Source organism: Botrytis porri (genome assembly GCF_014898465.1).
Source record: "Botrytis porri strain MUCL 3234 chromosome Unknown BPOR_014, whole genome shotgun sequence".
Classification (NCBI taxonomy): domain Eukaryota; kingdom Fungi; phylum Ascomycota; class Leotiomycetes; order Helotiales; family Sclerotiniaceae; genus Botrytis; species Botrytis porri.
In genome coordinates this window covers 1575161-1592865 of record NW_024066088.1, presented here as the reverse complement: position 1 = coordinate 1592865, position 17705 = coordinate 1575161, and the positions used below count along the sequence as shown (strand labels likewise).

Genomic DNA, 17705 nt, shown 5'->3' with positions numbered 1-17705 from the left:
CTCTGACGTGCCCCGCCCCACGCGACCCGCGTTTCAAACAATTCTCAGACACTTGAGTTAATTCCAAGGTAATTTTGCACTAAGTATTTGCTGTACATCGACGGCTCATTTTTGAAACCCCTTTGACAATCACCTCACCAAGCCATCTTTACTATCGATTGTATGCTCTGCTGTCGAAGATTTCTCAGCAAGTAACAATGGGTAGGCCGCCGGCAGTTATCATTGTTGTCAGGTAAGAGATCTCTAAAGGTTCATATTTCATCCATCATCACCAAATTGGTTTTCCTTTTTCCAGTTGTGTAAACAGAAGCTTAACATTGCCGTTTCATACGCTATTCTCATCAAAGACTCTTTCGCTGGCAGTAATATCTAATCTTTCACATAGACATGGTGCTCGCCTCGATCAAGCAGATAATCAGTGGTACTTAACAACTCCGACTCCATACGATCCGCCTCTTACATACGGTGGATGGTCACAATCAAGAGCTCTCGGTGCCCGTATAGCTAACATCCTCCGAACCCGTGAGACGGACGATGAGTTTGTTGGTCAAGATGTTCAAAATGGAGGTAAAAATAGAAAGAGAAGGCACAAAGTCATCATACACACCTCGCCATTTCTGCGCTGCGTCCAGACATCGGTTGCAATAAGTTCTGGCCTCGCACAGAACCCGGGTCACACACATCACTCTCAGCGATCCCCTTCCACACATTCCCAGCACAAAAGTTCGCAGAAGCACTCGTCACCCAGAGTCCGTCCGACTACATCAACAGACTCGCCTAGACTAGCCCCACTCCTGGAAACTACAACTATTGCGTCGAGTTCGACTAACAAGATTATTGGACAAACCGAAAACATAAGAAAATCGATAGTACGAGTTGACGCATTTCTCGGAGAATGGTTGGCTCCGGATTACTTCGACCATATTACTCCGCCTCCAAGCTCTATTATGATGGTAGCCGGTGCTAAAGCTGATTTATTACGAAGAGAGGATCACAATAGCTTGATACATGTGCGAGACTTTTCTGCCCAAGGTTCATCCTTCCAACCATTCCCAGGTGGATGGGGAAGTCCTATCACAGCCGAGAAGAAAGAGTTCCCATCAGTGTCGAGTTTGAGCCATGCGCTACCCAGAAGAGATCGAACGAGTAGTTTGAGTAGCGTGGGAAGTGATGGGAGTCGTCAAGGTTTGAAGGCAGATGGCCATCTGCCCACTTCTGAACACGGCATTTATCAACCACCTGTCCCGAGTTATGCAATTTCCACGTCTGATCCTATACCACCTGGATATGCTACGCACGCCAGAGATGCGTGTGTTGATGTTGATTATCAATGGGACAGTATGCGCGAGCCTTTGCGTTGGGGAAATGGCGGCGAATATGGTGAAGAATGGCCCTCGATGCATAAAAGATTCCGCAAAGGCCTCCACAGCATGTTGAATTGGTATAATACCAGTGAGAATTTTGATAGAATGGCAACCAAGACTCCTTCTAGTCCAGAGCTTGGAAAGCACTTTTCCATTGACGAAGATCAGGAACATGAAGATACGGATTTGGTTCTTATTCTGGTCACTCATGGCGCCGGATGCAATGCGCTCATTGGTGCCTTGACTAACCAGCCTCTCTTGATGGACGTCGGAATGGCATCATTAACTATGGCCGTCCGAAAACCTACTCCCGAAGAGATACCCGTTTCATCCCCCGGTGCAACATCTAAGGCACATTCTCGTACGAACTCGAAGAATTCATTAATCGCAAACGAATATGATATAAAACTATTAGCAAATACAGAGCACCTTCGATCTACTCCAAATAGTACTGTCTCTTCCCGCAATCCTTCTATTGCAAATCTGTCTACATTTCGCGAACGTCAACCTGCAGATCCAACTCGTTCCACGACTGTAAACTCCAGTCTGGGCAGTATCAGAAGAACAGCAAGCATAGCAAGTTCTCAGCCTCGCACGTTTACACCGGCCAGGCAATCATCTATTGGGCTTTGGAGCTCCACTCCTCCGCTACGGGAATCCGTCGATGAAAACGATGACACGGATGGTGATAGCATGATTTTGAATTTCGGAGATGATGGAACACACGCGAAAACACTAGTCCCATCGACAGTGGCCGTTGAAGAAGATAATAAGGCTGCCGTGGCGAAGAAGCAAGAGATAGAAATAAGTGCGGTAGATGAAGATGAAGTTGCTCCCTTGGGATTATGGGGTTCACCGAGGCTACAGGCCAGTTCGGGCCCAGCTGTAGATCCTGGGCATGCGCCAAAGAGAAGGTGGACGGTTAACGAAAGATCATGATTGTTTACCGGCATCAAGGAATGGAGTGATTTGATATGCGAATAGGACCAAACTAAGACAGGAGAAAAGTCATCCGGGAATCGACTACATCAAAGTATGAACGGATGGCTCTCGCGCTTAGGGCAGGATAGGGCAAAGTAGGGTGTGGATGGTTGGACGGATGGATGGAAGAATAGACTTTTGTGAGCTTTTATCAGTTGATTATTTTTTTTGGAGCGTGGCGTGAGGTGTTCAATAGGTCTAAATGGGACAAATCAAAAGTGTGCTCGGATATGATAGCATGGTCAGCTCAGGCGATTTTATGTAAACAAGAGCTTGCAAGTAGTCTGTCTGAGGAATGATATACTGGGGACATTAACTAGATGGTTCTTGGTCATTGCATATGTTAATTAAGGATAAGGATCACTTGTATGGCGTTGGAAGTAGGGTTATCTTTGTAATCAATCAATATCCCACTCAAATTTTAATTAAGATTATGATTATCGTTACTATTATGCCTCCTCCGGGTGAACCTATAGAAATGAATGTGCAATGCCATTGCCATGTAATATACACCTGTTAATATCATGTTACGTGTAAGGTCGACACCACATCATGATCAAATGGTTTACGCGAAAAGACTTGCTTCTCAGGATTCGACAGACAGCAATCATCGACCAGCTCAGAATTAAATCTTGGCAAATATCTATAATAATGATTAGCGGAAGTCCTTGTAAGAATTCAAATCATGTTAGAAGAGGTGCTGTATCCCAGTGCTCATTCTCAAAAGTGGTTTGTTCCTCATCAACGACCCGAAGGCTATATGAGTGGTGCATGAAACTTGTGTCTAATCATTGCGGGGTGGTGTGGGAAGTCGAAAGAAAGTTTCAAAGGGAACATACTGTTTCTGATAGATGGTTCGACTCGGTCTTTGCATGAGGCGATAAAGACAACATAGGATGATGCTTGTCTTTGATGTTCTTCACCTCACCAAAGTACGCGCTCCAACTCGAAGCATCTGATCGATATGATTTAAAATAATGTGGATGGTAAAAACTTTGGGAAATTCATCAAGATTTGTCAACAAGCGACAACGACCCAGGTGATGGGCTGTCACTATGTTCTAAAAGAAGATGGTTAGCTGCGTTTAACTTCAGTGCGAATATTTAAAATGGATTATAGGTGAACAATCAGAGAGGCTCGCATGCGTAATATTTGTAACCATGTATTTTGTCTTCAAGACTAATCGATTTTTTACCATCATCATAAAGTTTCGTGTCAAAATGTGCAAAGAAAAGAAAGAACCAAACTTACCAACGCTTATGATGTATCTCAATCATCGTCGTCGTCAAACTCATCCAGTTGGAATACCTTTGGTTTCTCGGCGCCGACGCCTGCGCCTGCACCAGCACGCATAGCGTTATTCCTTCTCTCCATATCTGCTTTGTGCTTCTCCTCTTCTCTCACTCTCTGTGCCTCTTTCTCCCTCTCTATCTCTTCGGCCTTCTCTCTCTTCTTTTGTTCTTCAAGCTCGGGATCCCATCCTTCAGAATCGATCCCACCATCAAGCAATGCTTGGATATTTGCTAATGCACCCCCTCTAATATCCTCTTCACGAGCCCATGGCAGGAATGGTCGATCATCGAGTTTCGTGTTAAGAGCCTTTACAATATCTGCGTCAAGGGCCGTTTGTGTCTGAGAAGGCTGTTGTGATGCTTGTTCTTGACTTGGAGCAGGCGGATTAGATCCATTAGGAGTCACTGAAGGGACGTCTGTACCCATAGCGGTTCCGTTCGCTCCATTACCAGTCACAGCAATACTGGGTGTAGTACTTCCATTTGTCGCATTTTCTTCTTGCTTCGGTGATGATGCTTCGGGTTTAGAAGATCGAGTCTCTGGCGGAGCTGTGTATTTAGAAATTCTTCGCGCGTAGCTGAGAAGTTCTTCATACTCCACAGGATTCTTGTTATCTGGATATTCAGAGAATGGGGTGTTGAGAAGTTCACTCCGTGTGCTGGTAAGAAGAATAAGAAAGTCGCGAATTTGCGTATCGAGGGCTGTGGAAGTTGCATGAAGGGTATCAAGCGTGTGGGTATTTTGCTGATGTTTATTTACTGTGAAGAGATTGTTAATAAATAAGATCGATGAGGGATGCGAAAAGGGCGGAATGGGTAAGGAAGAATGACGTACAAAGTGATAAACCATCATTAAGCTCTTGATCCGCAAGAACGAGGTCTTGAGCCAAAGCAGGTACAGGACTATACTTAGAGATTGAAGCTATGAGATTAACAAGAGCCTTCTCAACTCGATCGAATCGCTCATCAATTATTTTGTCCATGTTTGATTGATTCAAGTTAGGGAGGTGCGAGGTGAGCGGAGGGTTGATGTGTGTTTATGACATGTTTGTGCTAGTGTCGATATCCTATAAATAGGAAGTCGAGGATGGAAGCGATATGAAGCCGTGCCGAACAATATGGATCGTTGCACACCTAATAGATGTGGAATATTCAAAGAATGAAGAAAAAGCTTTAGAGAAAAGGTAGGATTAATAAAAATAAGGGACTGAAGTATTTTCAAAGACTTTCTTCAATTTATACAATGAAATTTTTCACAATCTTTGAGGAAGAAAAAAATAAGCACAGTCCCCACCATAATGTAAGCGCTAGGTTGAATGACATTAACGATATCACATGATCTTCAACTTCCGTCGACGCCTTAGAGGTCTTCACAAACCACGTCTTCTTTCACGACATACACGACATGTTAATACAACGATTCCAAGAGACAGCGCTGGAGCCCTCAAGGAGTACTGATTCATTCTGCAGTAAGGGCTCATGGCAGCAGAAAGGTATTCCTATCCTCAAAAGAAGGAGAATATCCTTTGGTGACAGATCAAGGTTAACAGAATTAGATGATAAAGAGTAATGATTTGTGGAGAACAAAATGTCGTATTCAAATTTTTAAATTTCGTTCGAGTTATTATTAAACTCCAGAAAGCTTTCAAGCTTAAGGGAGATACAATCGATATCAATCCCTCAGACGGCTAAATGCTATGCTATACTTAGCGAACCGATCACTTACTTTAGTTGGACAAGTCTCTAGGTATAGCTAGCTATTGATTCAAAAAAATCATTATTGACAGTATTGAGTTGACTTCATAGGGGGAATTCCATAGCTTGAAGAAATCCGTCTACGCCGACAATGTGTGTAGATACCAGTGGCAAGTTAGCAACAGCATCTGCAAATCGATTGGTGAAAATTTGTCAAAGTATTGCATTTGTCATCAAAACATTAAGTAGGCGTCCAATACTCTCGAATTCTGTGGCGGTATAGAGAGCGTCGTGAGCAGATCGACCATGTTTTTTCTAGCTGGTATGTTGAAGCCAAAGTCTGCATTCTACGATTGACCAGTCATTTTGGATTTGAGTATTTGATGTGATTCCTGAAAGATTGTCGTCTCCATTAATAGGAGCTCGGTTCGCCTTTGCAAGTGCCGGGTTTCTCTCCTCTGACGTCACTCAAGTGGTTCATTGTTGCTAAAGAAGGTTTCGTGGGCCGTTATTGATGCAGGAGAATCCTCTGAGTTAAGACATGCCAATTCAAGATAATGTTTCGTTTGATGATAAGGTCTCTACTTTCCGAATGACAAGACGCGTGTTCGTGTTCGTGTGGTGATTTTCAAGTCTTGTGAGGGTCGAGTATATGCTTTCAAATGTCAAAGTTATCATTTTAAAACGTGTTCAAAGCAGTGTTCAGTTGAGAATATTGAATAGACATTTTTCTTGAGAAGTTAGATGCAAGATTCATAGGATATAGTTTTCCTTCTAATCCGGATTGCCATCTGGCTTAAGAGAATTGATGCACGAGTATATATAATTCTGAAGCACACCTACTTTTTTCTTTTTAGCTTGTAAGGCATAAGAATAATAGCATTTGACAAGTTCACATACCTCACTACTTATGTTGAAGTGTCCTATTGAGTCATTTGAGGTTGATTGACCACCAAATAAGCTTGGAATCAGGTTTAAGAACACGTTCATTGTGTGAGATGGTCAAGCTACCGATAATTCTCAAGGTTGGATACTATAATTGTATCCTCCCGTTACTTCAATTTTGAAGATATTTTCTTTGGGCCAAGTCTAATAATTCCAGATCGATTAGCAAAGTAAACTGAACAGGATAAAATCCTTCCCTCCATCCAAATTTTCGAGTTGTGAGTTGCTACTCACGTGAAGTATGCACCACCTTGTCATTCAGTCTCCAAGATTACATCCCGAAATTCCTCATCCGCATCCTACCCATCAAATCCTTCCGTTTCGAATCGATGAACAAGCCACAATCTAAAAGTTTCTATTTCTAGATCTCTACATCCACCACAGTATTCATAAAGCGCTTCTTGGACCGCTTGATCTGACATCAGATTATCCAGAGTTTCCATATCGTCTTCGTCTGGCTCGCCAATTGGTGATAGCCAAGACACAAAATTAGATCCACCCATTGGAAGTGACCAACCTATTGCAATACATTTCACAATCCCGAAGCCAGGAAATGGTTCCCATCTATAAAAATCGGAATCAGTTATAATTTGTTTTCTTCATTAAAAGGTTGACATGTAGCGCTTAACGAATATCGAAACTCACAAAAATAAATCTCGTTTCTCATTAGCAATGCCTAAAAAGTTCCGGAACTCGAAAGACGTAAGGTTAATGCCTCCATGGTCTCTAACGTACCGAAAAAGCGTTGGTACCGATAAAAGTTCCGTAGTATCTAATGCTAACTCCAATGGTTCACAATTGCTGAATAAATGTTCAGTAATATCATTCCACCCTGGACATGAGTAAGTCACTGCCGGAGGTTTGATGTTGAAATAGGTCAATGGATCATGACTTTCTGCCCCGAAACCATAATGTTTACTAATTCTCGTTAATACATTGTTCGCGGCTATTAACCTGTCGATATGGCTCCTAGTTTGAGGTGGTCCGTAAGGCCAACCGTACTCAATACTGATGCCACTATCATCTATTTGAGATTTCGCATTAGGATGATCTTTTGAGATGTATCTCATCCCTTGTTTCTCTGTTTTTATTTTCTTTGCTTTGAGCCCGAATTTCCTGACATTTTCCCAGAATTCTTCGGTGAAAAGACTTGAATACCACTGTGTTGGCACCGGCCAATAATCATACGTGTGAAATTTATCAGTCTAATCTCGTTTTGATTTTCGATTCAATGCTGGGGCTTTTCTAGATGTTTGATAAGTTTTATTCTTGTCGGTGAAGCAGCTTGTCTTGATGACACCCCAATTAGGGAGATCAGGACCACCACGATTATACATCTGGGTCATGAGAGACATGGGTTGACCTCCCCAGATCTGTTTATGAAATTAGTATTCGAATGTTTTCATGCATAGAGCAGGCTTAAATTCTCAATAAATGAGTATCCAAGTTCAGCGAGAGGTTCGTCTTCAAAGTAAGGCTCATTTTCGCCTCGGCCGCTGCATCATCACAATTCTCGTTCTCGTTTATAATAGACCTTTGTATAGCATGCTAAGTCACATTATAGATCAGATAAAGAGTTCCATTATCTGCGCTTCACCCCGTAACTTACTACGAATTCATGAACCAAAGTAGTCGCAATTCTCAAATGATTTCCCATCCTGTATGTAATTATCAATATAGGGTCGAATATTCATTACCCAAGCAACCTACTTTTCGGCATCTGTCAAATCAGTCTTAGAAGAGGTTGCGCCAACTCCGTCAAAATCAGAACCTCAATCCTATCATAAATTGTTTGGTTTCTTGTTATTGCGTTACGGCTTGTACGAGATCGAGGCAAACCAGTTGCAACATCCTCATACCCGCTGTGAAATCCGAATACAACCTTGGATGTCATATTTTAGATTGAGCTGTCGAGAATCTGCGGGGAAGAGCGGCTGGTTTTTTCACCTTGAGTCCTGGAGAGGAATCGTTGCAATTTAACCCCTTTAATGCTTTTGGGCATATCTTCGTAATTGCCATTGAGAAGTGCATCTAGCCTAGAAGGTACATCGGTTTGTGCATTTTCTGATTCGAAGTAAATTACTGTACGCACCACGAATAGGGCTTTAATAGATTCCACACAAATTGGATTATCTGCCCAACAGGAGAGCAACATAAGTTTAGCCCAAATGTAAATTGTGCGAAAGACTTTTGGTGCAAATACTCACCATCCAAAAATCGTTTTCGTTTCCGAGGATTGATATCGCTCCCTTGTACTTCGGCATGTCATTCTCTGTCACCCATTTACTTTCTCGAAACAAGGATGAACCGGGTTCTGCAGGTTATGAAGAAAAACATCTGTATCCAAAGCTGCCAAGCAATTCATGGTGTGGAGGTCGAATGCCGCGAAACCGTTGAATCTCCGTCTTTGATAACTTTCCAATTCATGAGAAGTTTCTTTACTATTGCCCCTTTTTTTGCTTCGATGAGATTTTGAATAATCCTCCGGAGAGGTTAAGCCGCTTTTCGCTTCATCGACTAATATTCGATAACAGGTGCAAATTTTCCTAGGGGTCGGCTATACTTTTTTGCCAGGTCTGAATACCCAAAGGTATAGTGAGATCGTTCAGCTAGAAGTGGAAATTAGTATTTGCTTTTTTTTTACACTATGACAAGGGGAAAGACGTTTCGTAAAACTCACTCAATGATAGCAATTGTCCTGTTGTATCATAGTTTATTCTGCCAATTGTTCTTGCCTCATCATTCACCACAGCTAGTGCATCTGCCATACTTTTAAAAGGATTTTTCCACCATAGATGGGGATTCCAAGTTAGCGTAAGCAGGGGAAAGTTGTGTGTATACGCTCAGCCAAGGATGTTATGTATAATCATGACCACAACTGACTTACAAAATTGGCCTCTTTTCTCAATAGTTACATTACAATAAAGGTCACATTTATTTGAATTGCAAATTTATTTTCAGGTGGTAGACAATTCAATACTTCTTTGTCTGTAACCGGCTATTAGAGGCCCATAACACCTGAGAATTACGAACAAATGCCTATAAGAATCCAAAGATCTAAAACCAATCAATCAATCAATGAATGAATGAATGAATGAAAAATCAAATGGCATGAAATAGACAAAGAAATTTAAAACTTTTCAGAACATATCTTTGAAGGAGTATCGAGTTGTGCACTTCAGTAGAACCAGTAGCAGTGATATCTGTCCTACTCATCAAAAATTCTATCTTGTATATCTGTCTGTTGTTTTGCTCAATGAGTTGCTGCTAGGTACTGCGCTGCAGGATGATGCTCTGTTGAAACTTGTTCAGTTTGGACCTTCTCATCTGATTCGTTGTCCATGGTTCCTCTCAGGGTTCCTCCTACTGTCGTAACATCAAGATCCGGATATAACTTCATAGATTTGCTCTCTTGCTTCGCATTGTTCTCTGTGGACCCCTCACTTTTCTTCGCAAATTCCTTGAAGCCCCGTGATTCCTTACTTTTCTTTTGCACATCTACAACATACAAAGAATCCGATTCTTAACCTGTATCTACGGAAAAATCTCGCGAAATGTGGAGTATCTGCGATAATGAGCCCAATAGCGTGTTCGGTGATGGTAACTGCATGTATTCCTGTTGCGTACCACAAATGGTCGGCATGAGTATCAATATACACACGCCAATAGATGTTTATGGCTGCGGAAAAAACAGATCTACTAATAGTAAGTACGAAACAATTTTCGCCGAGGATTTGACTAACCCTAAGAACCCAGTACTAAAAATCGATAATATGCCCATCTTTTTCCGCATAGTCATCATTTCTAAATCTACTGACCGCTACCATCGGCACAAGAAATAGATAGACGTCAGTAACTAGCTCAAAAATATCTTAGGGTAGATTGAGAGCTTGCGCTCTGATGGCATTACTTGCAACGAGATAGATTGCAAGTGGAAACGCCCAAACACCGCCGGTGACGATCAAAATGAATTAGGAAATTGTGGTTACTCCCATACCAACATAACATAATATCCTGATTACCTTCATGGTCGTAAAAAGTTCCAGGTACATTAAGAAAATAATGATTTTGATTAAACAAATGGATAAAGGAGGCACTATTATGTTTAAAGCTATCGTACGAGAGGGCAAAGATAACACTTTATCTAGTGACGCATCCCATGAGTGAATACCGGTTTGTCTAAAACCGCTCGCCCCAATCCAAAGGTGATCACAAAGTTAACCAAGACCCTAAGAGAGTTAAGTAGATATTGAGGAGTTGCATATTAAATCTTAGGCTTGCTAGTAATACGATAAAGGTAACGAGGGTAGCAAGAACAGCAAATGTGAAGAAATATCGCTCCAAGCCCATTCAATAGGATGTGATAATCGGAAGACGGCCCACAACCTCATCATGATACATATTGCTATGATGAGGAACCCGAAAGCACAGAGTCATCAAATGACAGCCTGGTGGGGGAGGGAGAGCTCCAATTCCCGCGAGAACTGAGGTTGGGATTTTCGAGGCATCGATAGCTTCGGCACGCTGGAAGACTAATGGAGTCATGGCCGTAGACTTATTAGCTTGCAATGATATCAGGCATTTGCGTGAAAAGACTAAATGTGTTGCTCTCTCACATTTGAAGGAATCGATGATTCTAAATGCCCGTTGAATTGCATAAGGTAGAATGAGCAATAGAAAAGACACCTCTAACATGCTCTAGTTTTCACCGCCGATCTTAAATTTGGATATAGATCTCCAAATTTCAGAATTGCCCCTTTGTTATGTTGGAGATGAATGGAATTTGCGGAACCACGCGAATCTAAGGTCTGTTTAGCACCGGGAAGTTCTTCCTTGACGAACGCAGCTAATTCGGTTGGCCATGGAGCCGCCAAGTGGATAGAAATATCAGACGTTGATAAAGGTATACCGCAGTACAAGAGGAAAGTAGTTCAATAACGAGATTTGAGGGTGTCACTAGATTGATTGAAAGTGAAGTCAGACCGAACGCCCCCAGATACAAATGCTTGATTTCAGAGGATGACTACCCATAAAGAAATGAAGGACGAAAGAAAGAAAGAAAGAAAGAAAGAAAGAAAGAAATTAGACAGAAGCAATGTCACCCATATAACCTCCATGGCTTCAAGAAAATAATAATGTGGTGTCATTTCAGTACAAAGAATATGTAACAATGTTGAATTATCCTTATCAGGCTTGTCAAAGGGAATATCTCTACGTTCATTTTCCCGTTCTGAGAGGGTTCGATAAACTTCTTACCGAGCCCACGAATCTTTTGAATACCCTAAATTGAGTATATGATAACAAAACACAGTGGTATTCAGATAGGTGATGGGGTGCGATTCACGATATTGTTTGTTGATAGGGAGAAAATTGATAAGATCATGATCATGATTTGTCGATTCGAAGTTTGGTAGATTTAGCATTGGATGCGCTGTAGTGGATATTCAAGTCTCATTTGTAGCTGTGAAGGGTTGCATATTCGGGTCTACATCGATAGTTCGGAAGATGATGCATGGTCTCTGGCTTCTTCTTAATGTCGCAACCTCATCCGAATAATATAAATCTAAAATAGAAACAGATATTGGAACCTGCCAAGTGGCGGAGAACTGTCATCTCCCCTACTTTCTACTTGTACCCGGATCCTTTCTTCCACCGTCCAACATCTTAAACCTCTTTTGGAAACCTTCACCAGTTTGCATACCACTCCCTCTGAGGCCATCCTCGACACTTCTCTTTCTGCTCTTCTCTAGAACATCCTTCATCCCACCTCCGCTACCACTCTTTCTCTTTGTCAACCTCTCAATTCTATCAATACCCTCACCCAATCCTCTCCACTCTTCACCACCGTATCCAGCATCTTGTCTTCCACCAGCTTTGTTTTTCTTCGCCCGGTCTTTTTTGTTTTCCTTTGGCAATCTGGTATAATTTCTTTCTTCGTATTCTCTTCTTTCATCATCTTCCTTCTTTTCCTTGTCGCTCTTCGATCTTCTACCACCAGCTATAATGTTTGAACCAATACTGGCCTCAGCAATTGGAGCAGCAGATAATTCTGTATTGATAAACTCATCCAAGGTTGCAGATTTGTTCGCTTTTCTGTCCTTCTTTTCGCGACGCTCGGTGGTGGGCATAGCAGTTGCGGTAATGCGAGGAGGCTTGTAAATACCATCAGAGGAATGCTTCGAATCGTCTTCTATAGCGGCGGTAGGCCTAAGAAGAGATGAAGGATTCGGTCGATATTGTAGATCGTCAATTTGCGAATTCTCAAGAGGTGCTCCATTTCCATCTGCATCACTACCATCCTCAGATTCTGAATCGTCTTCATCGCTTGGCGCATCACCTTTAGTTCCAACTGGGTTTGGTGCAGGCGCAAGAGCTCGAATGGCATCGTCGGACGCTCGGAGTACTTTGTCGATTTGATATTTTAGTCGACCTTCCAGTGGTCGGACGCCCTTCTCAAGGTAAACCCTCAGTTCCACCAACTTCTTCACCACGGCATTATCCAATTCTTCTTCATCCTCGCCTGATACATCTTCTTTTTGGTTCCTGATCTTAAGAATTATGATAAAGACTAAGTTTTGAAGATATGATAGAAGAAGCTCATTCTTCACATCCAGGAGTGAAATACCATCAGTAGGGGGCTTAATAAGTGAACTCTCTGGGGTTGATTCAATGGCCGAATTCAATGATTGAGTAAGAGTGGTCAATAGTGCCGGAAGAGAAGTTTCGACGGCCATGGTTTCGTCGATATCTTTCTTTCAATTGAATGTAATTTGGATAAGAAAACGTTGTGTGTGACTTATAAGGTTATGAAGAAATGTAAGAGTTTCCACATGAAGAACGAAGAAGAAGATTTCGATAGATTGTATCGATAGGAAAATTAATTTGTCAAGGGGGCTCGAGGGGGATAAATTTCTGTTTGCGCCGGTCAAATGTTAATCCTTTTCCGTATTTCATGCGGCCGCTGCGGCGAGGCCAGATTAATTGAAAGGTTGTCCGTTCAAGTTCCCTAGAGTAGTAGCAAGCAACGAGTAACAATCAAGGTCTCTATCAAGTTGATTTATTTCAATATCAACATCTTATAATTATTTTCTCAAGGTTGAACACATTTTTATATTTTAGTTATTATCAAGTTCACCTCATATGAGAGAATTTACACATTCATTCTTTGCTGGCATTTCATGCTAAATTAAACATAAGGATCAAGGGCTGGATCTTCGTGAGCTCCCCTTTCACAAATATTGTTTCCCTTATGATTTCCTGAATTATAATTCTACTGTCAAATAGTCTCAAGCTCACAAACCGGCAGGTAAATACTCTTCATAATGCGTTTAAAAGACCTTAAACCATCTGCGGTCCTTATTGCGACCTTTCTCGTCGCTCCCGAACTGTCGTCAGCTTTCTACCTTCCTGGTGTTGCGCCGACATCATACTCACCCGGCGCCAAAGTTCCCTTATATGTGAATCGACTTACACCTGTCGGTTCTTATGGTGATGGACAATTGAGATCAGTAGTATCTTTCGATTACTATCATCCGGCCTTCCATTTCTGTAGACCAGATCCAAAACCAGAATATGTCTCGGAAAGTTTGGGTAGTATACTTTTCGGTGATCGCATCATGACTTCGTCCTTTAACCTGAAGATGGGAGTCAACGAAACGTGTAAACAACTCTGCGAAGAGAAGAAGTTCGATCAAAGCTCGGCACATTTTGTGAACAGAAGGATACAGCAAGGTTTTGCGCTGAATTGGTTGGTTGATGGTTTACCAGCAGGACAATTGATTGAGGATGAAATCACACAAACGAGGTTCTATAGTCAAGGATTCGCATTGGGGAGTAGCGATCAGAAGGACATGCACTTGAACAATCACTATGATATCTTCATCGACTATCACGAGGTATCTGCCGGTCAAATGAGAGTTGTTGGTGTGATTGTTCAACCTTCGTCGAGGACAATGAATGAAAATCCAGGGGATCCAGAATGCGGTGCTGGTGGACCACAAGTTGTGCTTTCAGAATCTGGAGAGACAGCCGTCACGTATTCGTATAGTGTCTGGTGGCAACCATCAACAACGGCTTGGGCTACCAGATGGGACAAATACCTGCATGTTTTTGACCCCAAGATTCATTGGTTCTCTCTGATCAACTCGGCCGTCATTGTGGTATTCCTCGTCATCACAGTCCTTTCAATTCTCATGCGAACTTTGAGAAAAGACATTCAAAGATATAATAGACTCGATTCGATCAACCTTGATGACTTGTCAGGAACATCTGCTGCTATCGAGGATGGAGTTCAAGAAGATTCCGGATGGAAATTGGTACATGGAGATGTATTCCGTACACCAGGACGTCCATTGATTTTGAGTGTATTTCTCGGCAATGGAGCTCAATTGTTTGTCATGACCGGCTTCACAATTGCATTTGCACTTTTGGGGTTCCTTTCACCATCCAATCGTGGATCTCTCGGTACTATTATGATCCTTCTGTATACTGTACTCGGTTTTATCGGAGGATATGCCTCAGCCCGTGTATACAAGTCTTTCGGTGGTGAGCAATGGAAGCTCAACATTGCCTTGACCCCAACTCTTGTCCCGGGTATCGTCTTCAGCACATTTTTCCTCCTTAATCTCTTTCTTTGGGCAAAAGAATCTTCTGGAGCAGTACCATTCACAACGATGCTCGTCATCGTTGCTATATGGTTCTTCTTCTCCTTACCTCTATCGTTTGCCGGAAGTTGGGTTGGGTTCCGTCAACCACCTATCGCTTCTCCGGTCCGTACCAACCAAATACCACGTCAAATTCCTCCTTCCACATCGTACATGCGTCCAATCCCATCCATGCTTCTCGTGGGTATCTTACCATTTGGAGCAATCTTTGTTGAACTTTACTTCATCATGTCCTCCATTTGGTTTTCAAAGGTTTACTACATGTTCGGCTTCCTCTTTTTATGTTATGGTCTCATGATCATCACCTGTGCCGCTGTCACTGTTCTTATGATTTATTTCTTGCTTTGTAGCGAGAATTACCACTGGCATTGGAGAGCATTTATGACAGCCGGTGCTAGCGCTGGTTATGTGTTTGCAAATGCCATGATCTACTGGGTGACAAAACTGCAACTTGGTGGCTTGGCGGGTAGTGTACTTTACATTGGGTATAGTGCATTAATCTCGTTTTTGTTTTTTATCCTTACTGGTAAGTCCATAATCCACAAAAGCCCAATGGGAAATGATACTAATACGCTGTTCAGGATCAATCGGATATTTTGCTTGCTGGGCTTTTGTCCAGAAGATTTATGGATCGATTAAAATCGATTAAGGTTTGACTTAGTTGGGTCACAATGTCCCTCCGTTAGATCATAACATGTGCGATTATGTGAGATTATAGGCGCGCTGGAAGGGTTTGAGAGAAAGGCAAGTCGGCTATGTACCATAAAGCTGGATTTCCTTGATTTCGGAGGTATCTTCAACTCAATTCGTGTGATGCGATGATTAAAATATTTATAGCGACGGTCCAAAGAGACATGGTGAGGTGCAAAGGCGTTTGATTAGGATGGGATGTATTAGTACGCAGTGAAAATGAATTATCACTTTATTGTGTCATAGCTCTGCGGCGATCTGCAAACGATAATTTGCTAATGAAGGCCATATGCAATAGCTTTTACGATGTCACCCTTGTCTGCTTATAGCACTAGATTTGTTCTTTTTTCGTCAAGTAAGCACTTCACTGTTTCGATATAATTCCAATATATAATGCCATCATTACTCGATATTGGTAAACTAACTGTTGGTCTGATTTGTTTTATTCTATAAGTATCTGTTTTCAGACATTGTCATCAAGCAAAATCATATTTACATTGCGAAAAATCTTGTCCTTTTTTCAGTCATTTCCCTTCGTCTATTAAACATCCCTACAATTTGAAGTCCATACATTATCGTCCTAAAGATGAGTGGTCTTTTTCAACTCTAGGAGCTAAAGAAAGTCTCGACTCCTACTTGCAGGATCTTGACGGATCCCAATGATCTTAATTTTGCAGGGTATTTGAAGCGATGGACGAAAATTGACTTGAAGACTCCTAGACCTATCGTGCTCCCTACTTCAGAAACTGATTGCCAAAACATTTTGAAAATTCAAAGCAGCCGAGAATTGGTCTCTTCCTAACACACAGAAACAGGTGAGATGGGCGTCGAAATACTCCATACCTTTCGTAACCAAAAGCGGAGGTCACAGTGCATGGTCTACTATTGAAAGTAACGGCATTATCATTGACTTGAGTTTATACAAGGGTATAGAGGTGTACACAGAGTCTGGAAGAGCAATCATTAAAGGGAGTACTCTCTCTAAAGAAGTAGCAGTAACTCTTGCGGAAGCTGGGTTCTTCACTGGTGTGCATTATTTAGTCTACTTACGGAGCTCTTGGGGAATGTAGTTAACGTCAGATCTAGCTTCGGGAAACGGTGACACAGTGGGTGCTATCCCATACTTTCTTGGTGGTGGTTGTTTCATTACTTCATCTATTACTGGTCCTGGATCAGATCAAATTATCTCGGCTCGTGTCATAACAGCAAAGGGAAAATTGATCAATGTCATTGACGACACATATCCGGATCTACTTTACGCCATACGCGGAGTTGGACAACATCTCGGTATCGTAACGCAGCTCGTCATCAAGATTCATCTTTTGAAGAATCTTGGAAACGATGACGGTGCTACTTGGGTTGGAAGTTTTGTCTTCCCACTTGATCGTGCATGTGAAGTGACTTCTGTCATGAAAAATTTAATGAACAATGACCAATATGCAATGGCTGGTCTCATGATGATCATGGCTCCACCCCGGCAAGAGTTCCATGTTTGGTTGTTGCGGCTCGTTACACTAGGAATCCCGACGATGCGGCATTAGCATATATAGATACATACGACCTGGAACCACTTGTTGCCAATGGAGCGCCAGTGCTAATTCAGAATGCAAGCGATAGAAGGGAACGCACTCGCGGCTGGGGGGGCTTTGAACAATTCGGTATTGTTGGCGTGCATCAGTTCGACGAAGAAGCATTTCTTCGGACAATTGCAGTCTAGATAGAGATGATTGCCTAATGTCTAGATGCAATAAATACTGTATTCAACTTTCAATGGAATTCTCGACCTGTAAAGAGACCTGGTATCGGATCATTCATGTGTCTTCACGACATTAGGTATTGGCAGTAAGTGAAAGATTTCTCTTTCGCAAATTTTTGACAAGCTAATATGTTTAGAAACAATTTCATTTGGCACACTGATCCTAAGAACCGCTCGAAAGTTGACGAATTTAATGAGAGGTCCATTGCAATAACGCGTGGTGGTGATGAGGCAAATTTTGTAGATTTTCAAAATTGTATTCGAGTTGGACCTCTTTAGCGAAGATTTAGAGGAAACGGAAGTGTTGATTTGAGTGGAA

The 17705-nt window shown here is 42.0% G+C and overlaps 7 protein-coding genes across 7 annotated transcripts; 3 read left to right on the top strand and 4 right to left on the bottom strand.

The window, feature by feature from the left end:
• Nucleotides 1-197: 197 nt before the first annotated feature.
• EAF01_009785 (uncharacterized protein) lies at nucleotides 198-2303 on the top strand (the record flags this gene model as incomplete). The annotated part of the gene is made up of 2 exons (XM_038918041.1): nucleotides 198-232; nucleotides 386-2303. The coding sequence occupies 2 exons, from the start codon at nucleotides 198-200 to the stop codon at nucleotides 2301-2303; spliced, it is 1953 nt and encodes a 650-aa protein (XP_038766850.1).
• A 1311-nt stretch (nucleotides 2304-3614) lies between these two features.
• On the bottom strand, nucleotides 3615-4620 carry EAF01_009784 (uncharacterized protein; the record flags this gene model as incomplete). The annotated part of the gene is made up of 2 exons (XM_038918040.1): nucleotides 3615-4396; nucleotides 4473-4620. The coding sequence occupies 2 exons, from the start codon at nucleotides 4618-4620 to the stop codon at nucleotides 3615-3617; spliced, it is 930 nt and encodes a 309-aa protein (XP_038766849.1).
• A 1956-nt stretch (nucleotides 4621-6576) lies between these two features.
• Nucleotides 6577-7347, bottom strand: EAF01_009783 (uncharacterized protein; the record flags this gene model as incomplete). Its single annotated transcript, XM_038918039.1, has 2 exons — nucleotides 6577-6841; nucleotides 6923-7347. 2 exons carry the CDS (start codon nucleotides 7345-7347, stop codon nucleotides 6577-6579), a joined length of 690 nt encoding a protein of 229 aa, XP_038766848.1.
• Nucleotides 7348-9530: 2183 nt separating this feature from the next.
• Nucleotides 9531-10076, bottom strand: EAF01_009782 (uncharacterized protein; the record flags this gene model as incomplete). Its single annotated transcript, XM_038918038.1, has 3 exons — nucleotides 9531-9764; nucleotides 9787-9973; nucleotides 10021-10076. 3 exons carry the CDS (start codon nucleotides 10074-10076, stop codon nucleotides 9531-9533), a joined length of 477 nt encoding a protein of 158 aa, XP_038766847.1.
• Nucleotides 10077-11895: 1819 nt separating this feature from the next.
• EAF01_009781 (uncharacterized protein) lies at nucleotides 11896-13011 on the bottom strand (the record flags this gene model as incomplete). Its single annotated transcript, XM_038918037.1, has 1 exon — nucleotides 11896-13011. The coding sequence occupies one exon, from the start codon at nucleotides 13009-13011 to the stop codon at nucleotides 11896-11898; it is 1116 nt and encodes a 371-aa protein (XP_038766846.1).
• Nucleotides 13012-13599: 588 nt separating this feature from the next.
• On the top strand, nucleotides 13600-15589 carry EAF01_009780 (uncharacterized protein; the record flags this gene model as incomplete). The annotated part of the gene is made up of 2 exons (XM_038918036.1): nucleotides 13600-15466; nucleotides 15522-15589. 2 exons carry the CDS (start codon nucleotides 13600-13602, stop codon nucleotides 15587-15589), a joined length of 1935 nt encoding a protein of 644 aa, XP_038766845.1.
• Nucleotides 15590-16023: 434 nt separating this feature from the next.
• On the top strand, nucleotides 16024-17171 carry EAF01_009779 (uncharacterized protein; the record flags this gene model as incomplete). The annotated part of the gene is made up of 3 exons (XM_038918035.1): nucleotides 16024-16056; nucleotides 16446-16656; nucleotides 16717-17171. The coding sequence occupies 3 exons, from the start codon at nucleotides 16024-16026 to the stop codon at nucleotides 17169-17171; spliced, it is 699 nt and encodes a 232-aa protein (XP_038766844.1).
• Nucleotides 17172-17705: the final 534 nt, after the last annotated feature.